General features: G+C 38.5%; 2 protein-coding genes across 2 annotated transcripts in view; one reads left to right on the forward strand and one right to left on the reverse strand.

Annotated features, from left to right (window-relative positions):
* The window catches only part of ADAM9 (ADAM metallopeptidase domain 9), a 98088-nt gene extending 88033 nt beyond the window's left edge, over positions 1–10055 (reverse strand). Inside the window, exons 1-2 of the mRNA XM_019748146.2 lie at positions 9737–10055; positions 127–224 (exon numbers count right to left, since the gene is read on the reverse strand). Of these exons, the coding sequence (XP_019603705.2) occupies positions 127–224; positions 9737–9833 (195 nt within the window). The 5' untranslated portion in view covers positions 9834–10055. The remainder of the gene's footprint in view (positions 1–126; positions 225–9736) is intronic.
* A 160-nt stretch (positions 10056–10215) lies between these two features.
* On the forward strand, positions 10216–16705 carry TM2D2 (TM2 domain containing 2). Its single transcript, XM_019748149.2, has 4 exons — positions 10216–10633; positions 11453–11540; positions 13229–13344; positions 14320–16705. The coding sequence occupies exons 1-4, from the start codon at positions 10407–10409 to the stop codon at positions 14531–14533; spliced, it is 645 nt and encodes a 214-aa protein (XP_019603708.1). The 5' UTR covers positions 10216–10406; the 3' UTR covers positions 14534–16705.
* The last annotated feature ends 33 nt before the right edge of the window (positions 16706–16738 follow it).

A 16738-nucleotide genomic window follows, 5' to 3' on the forward strand; every position in this document is an offset into this window, starting at 1 on the left:
TTATGGTGCTGTACTAATCAATGGCCAACATTACTCACTGAACCAATCGCTACTAAAACTAATACGCTTGTGTTATTTAAAAGAAAACAACTTAAATACATACATATTTCCCAAGAGATAACATACCTGTTTTGAATAGGGCCTACGGGCTTCTCTTCGTTCTCTAGTTAATCTCCAAGGAGTTATAATTTCATAAGAAGAGAGGTGTGAAGTCTGTTGAAAGCCTACAAAAAACAGAAATAACACATTATATACCAAGTGAATCTGAAAAACTACATGTACCAAAATATAATAGAAATCAAAAGCTGAATGTTCATATCAGAAAAATCACCTGACATTCCCATTTTAAAATATATATGTATAGTTGTACATGAAAACAGCAATACACTAGGTAAGTATGAAGAGAAAAAATATATTTCCTAAAAAAGGATGTCAGTCTTTATCCAAACAGTAGATACACAGCAATCATTTTCAAACAACTTTTAGCTATAAACCCTAACTATTTTTATTAAAAGAAATCTTAAAATATAAACGTGCGTGTGCACGAACTGCTTTGATGGAGAAATGAGTGAAGGAAAGGCATCTGAAGCCTAGCAGCATTTACCACCCTCATCCAACATGAATTACATCCCAAGGTGATATTAGGATACTTACAAAATGGATAAGGACGGTAAGAGAGAAAAGTTACTTGTAATGTCTGATGGATTAACTCCAATAAAATGCACATTCAACAATGTAGCGATTATCTCAAATAAAATTACTGCCATTAATCTGTCCTAAAAACATAAACTTTAGGTAAAATGTATGAATATTGAAGAACTCAAAAGAATCCTGCAGACTTACTCCCAATTCCAATCCTATTCAGTTCAGCACACAGTAGAATCATATTTAAGTGAGCCTTGGGTTCTAAAGTCATGAGCAAAAATTAAGTATAATCAAAATTGGCCAAACAAATCCCTTAGGAAGACACCCCATGCTGGAGTCCGACACAGTCTTTCAATATGTCCAACACGTCTCTTCTTCTTCCAGCATCATTGCCAAGAACTGTCAATTTTTTCAGTGAACTTGACAAAGTAGTGGTCACCATCTAAGGACCACGGATGAAAACTCCATATCTGTTATATCTCTATATATCAAAACCACATCCATATACAGAGGCTTAAGACTGGCGTACACAGACAGAAAGGTGGAGAGACGATCTCTCACATCTTCCACTTAATGGATCAATTTAGGAAATAAATTCATTAAGTGGAAATTCTTCAACAAACAAATGCCATGAAAAAGGAAGAAGAGGGGAACTTCATAAATTAAAAGAGCCTTATAAGTGTATGGACCTGTTTAGGTCCTAATTCAAATAAATTCATGGTAAAAGAAAAATTCTAAGACAATCAGGGAGGTTTTAATGCTGCACAGGTATCTAATGATCCTGAGAAATTACTGTTAATTTTTTTATATATATATAATTTTATTAGTTTCAGGTGCACAAGACAAAACAATACTTAGACATTTATTACTGTTAATTTTTAAATGTAATGAGAATATTGTGGGTAAAGTTTTCTTTTAAAAGACCTATGTCTTGGAGATTCATTCTGACTATCCAAGGACAAAATGATATGATGTCTAGGATTTGCATCAAAATTATCCAATGTGTGTCTGAGGGAGAAGATACATAAAAAAATTATATTAAAACTGGGTAATGGGTACACAGTAGTTCATTACTCTTTTCTCTGCTGTTGTGTATGTTTCATATTTTCTATACTAAAGTAATTGTTTTTTAAGTACTTACAGGAAATGGTACGAGGTAGAGACTTTTACTTTTCCCTTTATAAAACTCTGTATTATAGTGTTCATGAAACATTATATTACATGTCATATATATGAGACTATAAAATGTGTCATAAACAAACATGTAAATATCACAAGTAAATATACCAAACTTGTTTAAAGTAGCTACCACAATGGAATAGAACCAGAGAGTAATGAGATAAGGACTTAGACTTTACTTCCTGCCGTCTTGTATGGCTGCATTGTTTGAATTTGTTTTTATAATGAGTATGTATTTTGTAACCCCTGTGTGTTACTTTTGAAATTAAAAAGCGGGGGGGGGATTGCTTCTTCAATAAAAAGCATAAACTATTCAAAGTATTGATTATTCAGCATCTCTCAATAGCTTCTCCCTTTCCATCAGCTTTATTAACCTCACATCTAGACTGCATGTCCCTTCTTCCCTTGTCTCCCTTCTTCCACATTCTCCTCCTTGGGATCCAATCTACATATTCATTCACTCATTAATCACCTTATGTCCCTCAGATTTCTCTAAATACAGGTTAAAATGAAATATTTACATCTAACTTTCCCCAAGATAACACTGTACATATATAAAAATGTCTATAACCTTGTCTGGCTTAGGATTTTAAAAAATACAGTGTAAACAGGAAAACATAAATTATGTCATATGCAATACAATCACATCACGCTAACAGTTTTCAAACTCTTTACCTATCAATCCCTTGTGTCTGATAATATAGCATATTATACTACCGTGCTTCCCCGAGAATAAGACGTAGCCGGACCATCAGCTCTAATGCGTCTTTTGGAGCAAAAATTAATATAAGACCCGGTCTTATATTATGACCGGGTCTTACATTAATTTTTGCTCCAAAAGACGCATTAGAGCTGATGGTCTTATTTTGGGGGAAACACAGTATCTAAATGTGGCTTCACATCATTACATGAACACACCAGAAATGGACTTCAATACTCACAAAAGCAACCACGGGCTGATCTATGGCTTATTTATGAGATACTATGATGAAATATTCATCTATTTGGAGTTGTCAATTGGGAACCATGTCAAAAGAAATCTATGGCCTTAAAAGATGCAGGCTTCAAATCATTAAGTACAAATGGCCTTAATCTTAAATTAACTGAGATACAGGACTTTTTTTTTCACCCAGAATAAACCTTTGAATGACCTTCAGTTTCCCAAATTCCTACAAACACAAGTTTCAATATTACCCTTAATAATTTCATTCTGGATCGTGGCAATCTGTTCAACTATTAAGACAGTTACTTTAGAAGTGGTGGCAGGAATTAGATGGCAAGAATAAAATGTTTTCTGTGGGTAACAGATTAGAAATTCTGTGTGATAAAAAGTAAATATCCTGTACATTTTATGCAACTTCCTGTAACTCTATAATTACAAGGTCTGACAATTAAGTTTGCGAACTCATCCTAGAAAAAGTGCTACATACCTCATTGCTGAATATCATTATGGTCACCTTCGAAGCACTCCCCTTGGGAAGCTATGCACCAGTGCTAGCCACTAGTCCACCTTTCAAAGCAATTTTGGAACTCTATTTCTGGAATGGCCATCAGAGCTATCGTCATATTATTACCCTTGATGTCCTGAATGTCATCACAATGTCTTCCTTTCAATATTTCTTTTATCTTCGGGTAAAGAAAGAAGTCATTGGGGGCCAGATCAGGTGAGTAGGGAGGGTGTTCCAATAGTTATTTACTGGCTAAAAACTCCCTCACAGACAATGTTGTGTGAGCTGGTGCATTATCATGACGTAAGAGCTCCTGCAGGATCATTTTTGCACACACCTTTCTCATGCCAAGATTTTCAGTTAAGATTTTTCTGTTTTTCTATCAATGTTTATTTGGTCTGCTATGCTTCTCACAGTCAGCCGATGATTTTGACGCACAATTCGAATAATTTCTACAATGTTTCATCAGTTCTGCTCGTTACTGGCTGCCCTGGCCTCTCTTCATCAGTGACGCGTTCTCTCCCCTCAGAAAAAACATTTAATCCATTTGTACACTGCCGTTTTCTTCATGGAATTATCCCCATAAACTTGGACTAACATGTCCCTGACTTCACTTCCACTCTTGCCAAGTTTAACAAGAAATTTAATGTTTCTTCGCTGCTCTAATTCAAGCTCAGATGTTCTCGCGATGGCACACAAAAATAATGAACGCCACTCAGCAAGACACTGCCACATGTTGAAACGAACACAGCTGTGAGACACTGATATACCAAGGTTATGAAACCTTACTGAGCTGTTTGTACAGTGCTGCCAATGTAAGCGCACGGTGGCAAGTTCACGAACTTAACTGTCTGTCACACCTCGTATTTCAAAATAAAAAGTTTTTTAAGTCATTTTAGGCAAGGATATGTACGCTAATAGACGCAGACAAATGTTACACTAGAAGCTAAACACCATGCAACTAAACAGACATTTTTTCATCGCAAGTCAGAAGCAAATATCAGAGAGAAAAAGAAATGCCTCAGAAAAGAGAACGACAAATGAGCAGGCAGATATTTAAAGAGCTCTCACTTTGAAACAGGTTAAGTGACTTTACAAGGTCACACAGCTAGCTTCAGGCCAGTGAACTATTCACTGAAACTATGGATCCTTCATCCAGGTTGCTAGCAAAGAATAAAAGTCCAATATAGGAATAAAAGATACAATGTTCTATCCTTCCCTCCCATTTTAAAGCACAAGGCTTGTTTTGGGGGGGAAAGCCACAATTAATCATTTCTTTTTAAAGGGCTTTCAAAATTATAGCGCCCCAGAATAACTTCTGCATGTAAGAGCTATTATTCTGACACTGATTTCTTGATTTTAAAATCCAAGGATCCACTTTCTTAGTGTCATAAGGAATTCCAAAACATAAGAAATGTACACATTTGGGTTATATCATTCAAAACTAATATACACTAGTTGTATGAAAATCCTCCTTCCCATATTTTTTTCAAAATTTCTTTCTTATGATGAGTTCTGGTTTCTTCTTTTTTTTTTCCTGTTCATACCTTGTACAGATTTTTCAATTTCCTTTATTTTTTAACTCGAAATGGTAGCATCTTCTCATGGGAACCAAAATAATGTCTCCCGTGTTACTATAAGGGAAGTGCACTAACATTATTTCTATAAAGCTTCAGCATTTTTGACATCTTGGGCCAGGAAATTCTTTGTTGTTGTAGGGGCTACCCCCTCACCCCGCAATGTAGGATATTAAGTAGTATTCCCTGGCCTATACCCACTAAATGCCAGAAGTACCACCAGTGAGACAACTAAAGATATCCCCCAGATGCCTTCTGGGGGCAAAATTACCCCCAGCTGAAAACTACTGGCATAAAGATATAGTTCATGATAAATCAAAATCTTAATACAATCAACACCAGGGAGAATACAAACTGTTGTATTAGAATTTGACAAAATATATACACCATCAAAATTCACACTACTAGAAAACATGGACTGGACATAAAAATAAGAGTTGAAACATGAAAATTAAAGTGTCTTAAACTTAGCAAAAGAAAGAGAAAGGTGTTCCTTTCACTTCTCTCTTCCTCTAACTCCTTAGATCTTTTATGTACTGTGTTTTGGAGGAAGTCTAATAGGAGGAGGTTCAGTAATAGTAGCTCCAGTAGAGGGAAAATACATTAAAAGAATTCCACCTAATTGCAAAACAAACAAATGTGAATTCTCAGCCATGGGCTTTTCTCCTTTCCTTCCTGCCTATTATGTAAACAAATAACCACCTCTAAGTACTTTCACTATAGAAAATAAACATGGGTCCCACATACAGGTTTATTACCTTATGAATAAGGTAATTCTGTTGTCCAAATTATTTCTTGAAGAGAAATTGTTGTAATTAGATCCACAAAGCACTGTTATTTTGAGCTACGTATTTCCATTCCTTTCACAAGGTCAATCCCAAATAAACATACATCATATAACAATAACTATCTTATTATAATTTCCACAGCTATGCCCTATATTCTTATATTTTTGAGTGTTATAATTCTTTTTATATTTACATATATTTACATTTAAAAAGAAACAAGGCTTTTGCTATTGTCTGTAAGTGCCCCTTTTGGACAAATGCCAACCATTTATAAGATTTAATACCCTAAAGAATTTAAGTTCTTCTAGTAAGGAATTTAAGTTTCTTGAGACAAAGGACAGTATCTTACTATGTGTTTCCTTCACTGGTACAGTAAGTATTCAAGAAATGTGTGTTGAGCAAACGACCTCTTCTTATCTTTACTGCTATACACACATAGATCTCATAATTGTACTATTCATGTACAACCTAAACTAAGCTTTTATGATTAACATGTTTTATATGCATTTTCCACAGATCCACATGGCCCTCACATTTCTCATTTTAATGGCAATGCCGTGTCAGTGTATGCTGTGCCACAGACTGCTTAACCAGTCCTCTCAGGCAACTAGGAGCAGAGCATCTATTCACAGCAGGATTCTAAGGTGTCAATAAAGCTAATCTGGGGGTCTCCAGGGGTCTATTCACAGGAGGGTTCTAAGGAGAGGCTAAAGGGGATTCAAAAGGGGATTGGGGGCAGATCCTCCTAAAATGAGTTAACCATGAAACATCTCACTAAAAGAAAAAAGGCACTTCCCACATATGGGAATGGGTTTTATCTCACAGTATAACAAATGTTTGGCCATGGCATCATTTTTACTTATTATAAGATGAAATACTATGTCTTATATTAAGATAAACAAAAACAAATACAAACACAACTGCATATTTAAAAACTGACCAAATTAAATGAACTCCTCGGGTTCCCTAACTTACTCTTCAAAGATGTGATTTAAGCAGTATCTTACACATGATCATGCTGGAAAAATGATTTGAGCAAAATAACACTGTCACAATGTGAAAAATCAGCTACAATTATCTCTCAATATACAAACAAGATTATACAATTCAAAGTGCAATCCAACTTTGGGTCTGTGTTGGACCCACTCAAAGGTATTGGGAGGTTAGTCACTGAGCTACCAAGAGGACTGGATTTACTTATGAAGCAGTCAGCGCCACAGCACTGACTCAAACAATGGCATAACTCCGAGACAGTTACATACTAGGTATCCAAGGGAAAAAAGAAATAGCATGAGACTATGTGTCATATATTTGGGTTTGTGGCTATTCCAAGAAAAAGCCTCCAGTTACTCAGAGTTTGCATCCTTGGGAGGATTCTATAATAAACCAGGATGTTTAACAAAACACAAATATAAAGGTAACTTACACTTTGGTAAGGTAAAAGTTCAAGTGCTTTCTGAAAGCTGGGTTAGAACCCAGCAAGTTGTTTTGTACATATTTTAATTATAAGTGTTTTATTTTTTACTTGGAAGTTGGAAAACCAAACTATCTTTAAATTTAAAAGACTATATTCTCCTACACAGTACAAACACAAACATATCAAACTCAAGTAATTTGGTGTTACTGAAAAACAAAATTAGTATGGACATAAGTTCTTACTACACAGTTCATTTTATAGTGATTCACCATGAATAATTACACGTTAAAACTCTTTTTCTTTAGAATGCTAGTCTTTTTTTTTAATTCTAGATCTGAGCATGGTACTTAACTTCCTTAAAAGAGAAAAACCAGTCATACCCAATCCTCCTTGTTATTTTTCACAATGATACAAAGTTACCTTTGTTAGTTCCAATTTAAAAAAAAAAAAAAAGTTTACTCCTGGTGTCAGCTGTTTGGAATTTATACTGCATTTCCTCATTGACAGAATGTTACAAATGTTAGTAAAAATCCTTCCAAAACCTATTTAACTCCTATGTAACTGATGTGTGGATGGTACTTCCTGAGTTCTCAAACTCCTTTTCCATTACTAGAAAAGGTTTCAGTGCATTTAAACATCCTTCCTGTATTGCAAAAATTGAGTCAGCTGATTTTGGAAGACCATTCCCCTAGGGAAACATGAGTTGACTCACTGCACACTATTACAAAAGCCTCCACCCTCCTATATTTTGCCCTCTATTATGTTGCCAGTTATCTTAATCGCAAATATGGTTATGTCACACCCCTTCTTAAAAACCTTCTTTTCCAAAGAACTTTATCCTACAGGGTAAATTCCAACCCCTTTCGCATGGCATAGAAGACGCTCCCAAACTGGTGTTGTATGAAAGGGGAGAAGGTTAGAAGACTCTCCCCAACTGGTACCAACCTATCTTAGTTTCTTGCTTGCATCCCTGTCATATAGACTGCCTGAAGACACTCTCATCATTCGCTAAAAGTTATGTTCTTTCGTTCCCTCCACACTCCTGCAAAAACTCTTTTCTTCTGCTTAGAATGTACTCCTACTCCTTTACTTGAACATTCATCAATATAGATCAGTTCAAATATCACTTTCTCTCTGAAACCTTCCCCAACTTCCTTCAGATGGACTTAGGAGATTTAGTCACCCTTTGCCCCTCGACAAGAATTGCGCATGGTGTTTGTTTATAGGAGTTGGATAAACGTTGACTAAAGTTTGAAAGCATACACCTATTTAAATGAGGGGGGGTTGGCCATAAACTGTTAAAACCACAATTAAAAACCATAAGGCTATTCCATACATCTATATGCAGGTGTGTAATAATCAATACATTCATTAACATTAAAAATATAGTCTTATTTATATTTGGGAATACACAGAGTCATGGAATACTAAAACTCCAGATGTATATTCTACTTCACCTTAAATATTGGTAAATGTTAACCATCTAGAATACCATAGGGAAAAAAGTCTTAACCAGAAAAAAATTAGTAGCTTCCCATTCAATAAAGCTTCACTATTTAGCTTCAAAATTCCTGCAATGGGGCCAATTTACTTAATTAAAAAAATAAACCAAAGAAAAGAAAAAATGTAATTAGTTTTCTGAAGGTCAGCAGCCCTGCATTGAAATCTTCCATCATCACCTCTGAACTCTCAAAGAAATGATTAAGTAAAAACAATAATTTAAAAAAAAATTCTCCATCATACTGTACAACTGATAAAAGAAAATACAGACAGCCACACAAACAATAATTTAATACAAGAGCCAAAATAAAGAAGTTTTGTCCAGAAAAAGCTACAGTGTTGGCGACTTGTTCCCACTATGTTTGGGCATCTCTAATATAAATAACCTTACATATTCAAGGAAAGTTTCACAATTCAAACGCGATTTCACATAACATGTTTAATTCTTACGCTACTTCTGTGACTTAAACACAGCAGAGATTATTTGTCCGGATTTGAAGACATTGCAAACCCAGTAAAAACTCAGATAAAATACTGGCCAAAAAAATGTAGCACTTCGTTTCCAAAAAGAAGTATTCTTACTACAACAAAAATGGCCCAAGAAAAATGAACAATCCCCCCCCCCTTTATTCCATCACTAAATTTAGTTTTGTGGACCTACTGGTGATTCCGCTAATAAAATAAACGTCAAAATTTCAAATTATAATCTAGACCAAAAGTTCTATCTCCCGGTCTCTTTCCAAGTGACATTAACTTTACAGGCAAGACCAAGCTCCATTTCTCAAAACAGTTTAAACATGCACACACCCTCGGCGCGCACCCAGCCTCCAAAGCTCTCAGCAGACTCCCCGAGGTCAGAGTGGGATCCAGAGTAGTCGGGAAAGAGTCTGGGGGGACCCAGCTTTGCGCGAGATGGGGGTGGGGATCACAGCAAAAGGCTATGCCAAGTAGGAGACGGAGAAAGGGGAACCAGACAGGAGAACAGTGCCAAGAAGGGTTGGGGGCGCCAGACGCTGAACCTCGGGTCTGAGCACTGTCCACACACAGCTGGCGCGGCTCCGCCTCCCGACCCCGAGTGCAGTCCCCAGGCCAGGCCCCTCCACTTCCAGGCACCTCGGGGTAACTCCAAGCGTCCCAGCCCTAAGAAACAGCAATCCCAAAGGTCCCTGGGGGGACACCCACCTGGCCGAGCCCCACCGAGGACTGGGCCCACCAAGCCAAACAACAGCAGCCACTGGAAGCGGAGGGTTCCAAAGGGCGAGCTCGCGCGGGATCCCATCTCGGCAGATTCCGCAGGTTCTACTCAACATTCGGTCGCCTCTGCCTCGTCTGCTCCATCATTTCCCAACCCTGCCGGGGCCCCAGAGCTGGCAGGGATGCGCGCGCCCGGGACGAACACGCGCTCGGCACTGACGCAACTCGGCCCTTGTCCGAGCTCGTTCCCGACATCGCGCTCGCTACCGCTGACGTAGGGAAAAATCCAGTCCCCAGCGAGAGAATGGGATTGCGATCTGGACGCTAAAATCCGCGCTAGTCCGCGCCCCTTTCTACTCCCAGGCCCGCCTACTTGGGGGGTCGAAAGAACCGATTGGACGAAGCATTCAGAGCAGAAGAAGGAGGAGCATGAGACCCAGAAGAGGAATTGAGAAGCAGAAGTGATGCACAGCCCCGCCCCCCTGCGCAGCCTTTTCAGATTGGTTGTCGGCGGTTGGGCGGAGCGCTGAGCTGCACGTTCATTGGCTGTTTGGCAACGAGGAGCGGGGCTACGGGCCTGGCCAGGCGGGGCTTGGGTCTGCGGTGCCCGCCGGGTTTTTGTGGTTGAAGAGGCCGGCTCTCCGCTGGGCCCAGGAAGATGGTGCTGGGTGGTTGCCCGGTGAGTTACTTACTTCTGTGCGGCCAGGCGGCTTTACTGCTGGGAAATCTACTTCTGCTGCATTGTGTCTCCCGGAGCCACTCGTACAACGCTACCGCAGAGCCCGAGCTCACATCCGCTGGCGCCGCCCACCCGGAGGTCTCCGCTGGCGCTCCGAGCTGGGAATATGGCGACCCCAACTCTCCAGTCATCCTTTGCTCTTACCTGTAAGCTACCCAGTCGTCGAGGCAGGTGGAGATGGCTATAGAACCGGGGATATATGGGTGTACCAGGGGAGGAGGAGAGGGAGGCTGCTTTTTTTTTTTTTCCGGACCCTCTCCATCTGAGGACCTGATAGTCTACGTGCGGGAGGTGAATATGACAGGTACTCACTCCTTCCACCCTTGTAAGGGAAAACCTCGTGTGTCGGTGGCAGATCCTTTGGGATCCCGAAAGAGGAGAAGTAAGGAGGAGTGACATCATATAGCCTCCGGAAGAAGGATACGAGGTTGTGCCTTCTCTGACCTGCTCCCTTTAACCGAAGGAGACTCCATCGTAGGTGCTAGTACTGCGTGAGGCACAAGTGGAGTTGATTACTTGTCCCTGCCTACAAGGCACTTCCGGGGGGGGGGGGGAGCAATATCCTTACCGTTGCAGAACCAAGTAATTTTTTAACATCTCATTTTAGTCAGATAAGAAAAGGGGTTTGGGAAATGCAAAGAGAACGGGGAATCTTTTGGCTCAGTTTTGCACCCATAGCTTTGTGGCTGTTGGCCTAGGGAAGAGATGAAGCCAGGGCAGAAGTAGAATCTGTGGAAATAGGACCAGAAACACCCCCCTGCCCCAATAAAAGGGTCATTTGGATAGCTGTCTATTTGACCTGCCATACTTCATTCAGTTTGACACCATCTCTTGTCTTGCGAAAGAATCAGAATATTAAACCACAGAAACTTGAAGAAATGGCTCTTGCCTGTTTTGATTATATACATATAAACAGCCATTTGCAAAGACCATATGATGATCATAATCTTACTGCTGATTTATAGACCTGATGAATTCATAGAATGTGATGACCCAGTGGATCATGTTGGAAATACAACGGCATCTCAGGAACTTGGTTATGGTTGTCTCAAGGTGGGTTTTGTTTTGTTTTATAAGCAAACTCTTCCAGAAACATATTTAAGAAGTTACAGAAAAGTATAAAGGGTATAAAGTTACCTTTTTGTAGAATGACTGTTAGCTAGAAATTTCCAGTATGGCCAGGGTCAGAGGCTGAACATGACATTTAGTTTCCTCAGGAAGAAGCAGTCTCTGTGCCAAAACTACCCAAGTGCAAAAACCAACCTGTCTTTGGTTCCTTGGCCATTGAGATTGACAGATTTGAAGCTAAAAATGTCATCCCTAATTATCCTGCGAGTCATATACTTTTCTGAAAGAGTAAAAAAAGGCTTATGTGCTTTCGAAAACTGATGATGAATTGAGCAATATTTTTGTTACACATACATTTGGGGCAGAGCTCCTCTTGCCAATGACCTTTCTTTTCACCAGGCAAGCAGTTTCTACAATGTCTTTAGGAATCAGGTAGGGTCGATCAGTATATGTCTTTGTAGGATGTTATAGCATTCAAGGAGATGCCTTTAGTAACAGTGACCTCCTGAAATAAAGAGAGGCCATTCAGTTCCATTGATAATATCCCTAAAGCTGGGTACACACTTCCTAGTCAGACTCCAAAAAGACCAGTGAAGTTCATGTACTTTCTCCCCACTGTGGACTCACCAGTATGTTATATTCTGCATAATGCAAGTCAAGACACAGGTGTAACAGAATTACGGGAAAACATTCTTAGTACAACATCAGACACAGAAATAAACCTGAAAGTAATAAAACCAAAAAAGCAACTCTTAACTGCAATCATGTATAAAGAAGTATTCTCAATACATTGAGATTTTGTTCTATTGATAATCATTGATAAAAGTCTGAGTTAGCATTGTATACAGATCACTTATTCTTGCCCATTTTAATTAAAAACTGGATTAATCCTGTCAAGGCACTCCAACTGTCACTTCTCCCAGAAGTCCAGAGGACTGGCGGTACTCAGGCACCTCCGTCCCTGGGGGAAGTACAGTATAGGAGTAAGTATCCTTATTTCCCACTCCCTTCCCTTTGAGGAATGCTCCAACAAAAATAGCAGTGAAGCACTTAATAAGGTGCCAGTAGAGAATATACAGCTGTGCTTTCATTTCTAGAATTCAGCTACACAAAGGGTCAGAGGCCCTGTTCTGAAATTTTTTACTGGAATTTAAATATACTGCAGATGTACTACAAATATTTGATAATCATATATTCAGGACCTAAATCAAGTCCTGAGTCAGTTGATATTCTGAATTCTTTCTAATGATGTTCATATATAATATATAAAACAGACCTCTACAACACATTAACTTTTTACATACCCATTCCCAAAAGCTCAGTAATGGGCTCTCTTTGTCCTGTTAATATAGGATAATTAAAGCATTGTGTCCACCAATCCTAAATGGCATTTAATGAAACTGATTATAAATTTTTTTACTATGTTATTAAAGAAGCCAATCATAAAGAATTTTTTTAAAAGAGGAGTTTATTTAAAACAATGTACATTTACGATGGACTAATTTAAAATCACATGAAGTATGTCACTAAATTCCTTGTTCTTCAGAACAGCTTTACCCCAACTTTGTTAGAATAATTATCATGCTGAGGCAGCTTTTCTTAATTAATATAAAGATACGTTTTGTGTTACTTTTTTTGGTGAGTTTTGTTTTGTTTTGGTTGTTATTCCACAGTTCGGTGGTCAGGCCTACAAGGATGTGGAACACACATCAGTCCATTGCCATGCCTTAGATGGAATTGAGTGTGCCAGTCCTAGGACCTTCCTACGAGAGAATAAACCTTGTATAAAGTAAGTGTTACTTTGAATGGGGTAGTTGGTACTTGGGCAGAGGTAGAGCTGTTTTCATTGTCATCTCTTGTTGTGACTTTTTCTTTTACCTTAAGTGTTAAAGGGGCAGCATGATTACTACTGTGCATAATCCATGGACAGGAGCAAGATAGTTATAACAGAGAGGACACTGGACTTGAGACCTGAGGTCCTAAGTCTCTTTCACCAACTAGCTAAGTACCTATGGGCACCCAGAGTCTCTGTCCCCTCCCTCATCTACAAAATGAAGGAGTTAGACCAGATGATCTAGCTCCAGAATTCCTATGATAGGCATAAATCCTTTGAAAATAGTCTTAGTATTTCAGGAATAAAAGTTTTATTATGAAAAGTATGGGCCTCTCCCTGAAAATCAGTTTACCTTAAAGAATTAGGGTAATTTTTATAAATTCTGCTTGAAGGCACAGAAATTACATACACCATTTGCTAATAGTCTATGACTATGTTTAGTGATGATATTAGAGTAATTGCAATTGAGTGTCATCACAGTATGTAAGACAGAAGTCCTTATGAAGACATCCCCGTTTGTAGTTGTCCCAAGACAGCAGGAAAGGTATATGGAGATCAGTGTTCCTTTAAGGAAAGACAACACTTCATTAGAGAACTACATTCAGAAAGACAGCCTCAAGACAGGAGCCTGTGTGGAGCAGGATTGGGGGCCCAGACTCCACTCCTACCAGATGCCTATTGTACTAATGTGCCAGATAATTTCTTGCCCAGTCCAACTCAGTATTGTTCTTACAAATCCTCCATATCTTGGCAAGTATGCTTTTGAGACTCAAGACCAACTAGAAGTCCTCTTTGGCGGGGGGGGGGGGGGTTGGTAAGGGAGTAAGAGACCACAGAGGGATCATCTTTTCACTTACGTTAAATTCATTAATCATTAAGTATTTTAATTTTCATGTGGTAAACATCTTCCTTTTAATTCCTTTTGTCTAGGTATACCGGACACTACTTTATAACCACTTTACTCTACTCTTTCTTCCTGGGATGTTTTGGAGTGGATCGTTTCTGTCTGGGACACACTGGCACAGCCGTAGGGAAGCTATTGACACTTGGAGGACTTGGGATTTGGTGGTTTGTTGACCTTATATTGCTTATTACTGGAGGGCTGATGCCAAGTGATGGCAGCAATTGGTGCACTGTTTACTAAAAAGAGCTGCTGTTATAGCCCAGAGAGACAAGTCTTCTGAATTCATCTCTTCAGACTCACAATTCTTCCTTGATATCAGCCCTGACCATTACTCTCACTCTTTGGAGGGAATGGGTTTGGTTACGGAGGTTTCTTTGGACTGTGGATTTTCAACCCAAATTTTACCGTGCAGAATAGAAATGACAAACAGTGTTGTGTGAACCAAGTTTGTACCTTTCCTCGTGTACAAAATATAAAGGCTAGTGACTAACTTATAAGCAGTGGAAGGGTTTCCATACTCTTTTTTCTGTACATGGCTGTATCTTCAATCCTTTGGAGCAGGTGAGTCTGACAGGATGAGCGAAGGGATTATTTTTAGCCTTGTGCCTTTTGTGACCCTGAGTCTTCATGCAGAGGAGATCTGAAGCTGAACCTATGAATATCTTCAGCAGAAGTAGAAATGGCCATGGATTTTAATGCACACTGAAATTCTGACTTTCCGAATTTAAATTGCAGAATAAATTTTGCCAACCTGGAATGCTGTTTGGGTATTCTCAGTAGGTAGAGTAAAACTCAAAATTACATGTGTTTCGCTAAAAGCTAGGTGGTTAAAGTGAACCACCCTATTAATAAACCCTATTGTTTCACCATTATTATGCTTTAAAAGGCACTATATACATAGAAATATATATATGCATGGAAATAATTTTTTCATTTCCAATTATAGTTTGAAAGCCAAAATATCAGACCTGTCTGGGTTAGGCTATCCTCTTGGCAGAATTTCCCTATCTGAAAAGTAGTTATTTACCAGTTTAGAGAGGTTCTGTCGTAGGCTGGTAAAAGAAATTCATACAAGTGACTATAAAGCTATTCTTCATGATTAGGTAAAATAAGGTGAGGAGCCTCATGTCCTTGGAAAAAAAAACAGACTCTTACCTAAAGGATATTATTAGGGAGTGCTGGATAGAGTTAGGATGTGATTTTATGGGGACAAAGAGAAACAGCACTTTCTGTCAAAATGAGCATGGTACCAGAACCTCTCACTGTGGGCTACAGCAGTCAGTCATAGGGAAAGAGACACCGCCAAGCTTTTGCACTCCCAAGTCACTGAAAATAAAGGAAATGTTTTGAATTATAAGTAGTTTGAAAAACTTAGTTCCCATCCTTTGCAATCTAAATTGAAAAGCATGGCCAAGTATAAAGTAAAAGGGGGACTTTGTGGGTAAGTCAAACTAATCCTGCTCTTGGGAACAACTTATAAATTCTAGAATCAATCAAGGTAGACCTGCTCAAAGTTTGCTTTCATAATAATTGACTTAAAGACCAAGAATCACAGTTAAAATAACTCTGGAAATGCTCTATCATTATGATACAGCTTTCCTAAAAGTTTTAGCTTTATTACCCCTGATTAATGTGATCACTGTTCTTATATTATTAAATGATGGCAATTGTGTAAAAATTAAAGCAGATTATTCTGTTCTGTCTTGAAAGTTCTATACCACATTGACCTTAACCTTGCTTATAACAGTAATACCTGGTAGATTTGTATTCGTAATCTCTATATTCTAAGGCAGTGTTTTTTAAATTGTTGTGGGTGATGAAGAAACTGGACACTCTCCCCAGAAAAATGTACAAACACATAAAATTTTAAGGGGAGTCTAACGATGCCATATTTAAAAAAACAAACAAAACAAAACAAAACAAAACTCACTTCTAAGAGAAGTCCAGAAAACAAAATTGAAATCTTACCCAAAATAATATACTACCTTAAGCCACAAATTTTGCCTTACACGTTTTTGTTTTTGTTTTAAATCTCTTTAATGATAGTCACAAACCCCATCAAAAACTTTTTTTAAAAAAGGAAAAAAACACTTTGGCAGGTTTCAGACTCAAATCATTAATGTTGCCAGGAGGAAGAGCTTGTATAAAAAGGTAAAAGTCTGTAATTTATTGAAATATCTGTTTTGTAGAAGCCCTTTTCACAGTCAGAAAAGCTGTTGCAGACCAAAGTTGTTTCCTCTGCTAGAGTGATAACTTGCGAATCTTTAACATTCCTCTGTGACAGTTGTTAGTTTCAATTTGATTTCTAAATGATGCCCCACCTCTGTATCCACAAACCCTAGCCAAATGTGATAGCAACCTGAAAAACTGATTACGTAAAGGAATATTATTAAAAATTTGATTTCCTTTGCACTCTGGATTCAGGTTGTTTCTTAATATTTGCTG

The sequence above is a fragment of the Rhinolophus sinicus genome, linkage group LG04 (genome assembly GCF_036562045.2).
Source record: "Rhinolophus sinicus isolate RSC01 linkage group LG04, ASM3656204v1, whole genome shotgun sequence".
Classification (NCBI taxonomy): Eukaryota; Metazoa; Chordata; class Mammalia; order Chiroptera; family Rhinolophidae; genus Rhinolophus; species Rhinolophus sinicus.

Bases quoted from the DNA above. Each gene is read 5' to 3' on its own strand.
- TM2D2 (XM_019748149.2), top strand. From the start codon at position 10,407: ATGGTGCTGGGTGGTTGCCCGGTGAGTTACTTACTTCTGTGCGGCCAG. The intron at 11,541-13,228 runs GTGGGTTTTGTT...GTTATTCCACAG, and splicing joins TTGGTTATGGTTGTCTCAAG to TTCGGTGGTCAGGCCTACAA. The intron at 13,345-14,319 runs GTAAGTGTTACT...CCTTTTGTCTAG, and splicing joins GAGAATAAACCTTGTATAAA to GTATACCGGACACTACTTTA.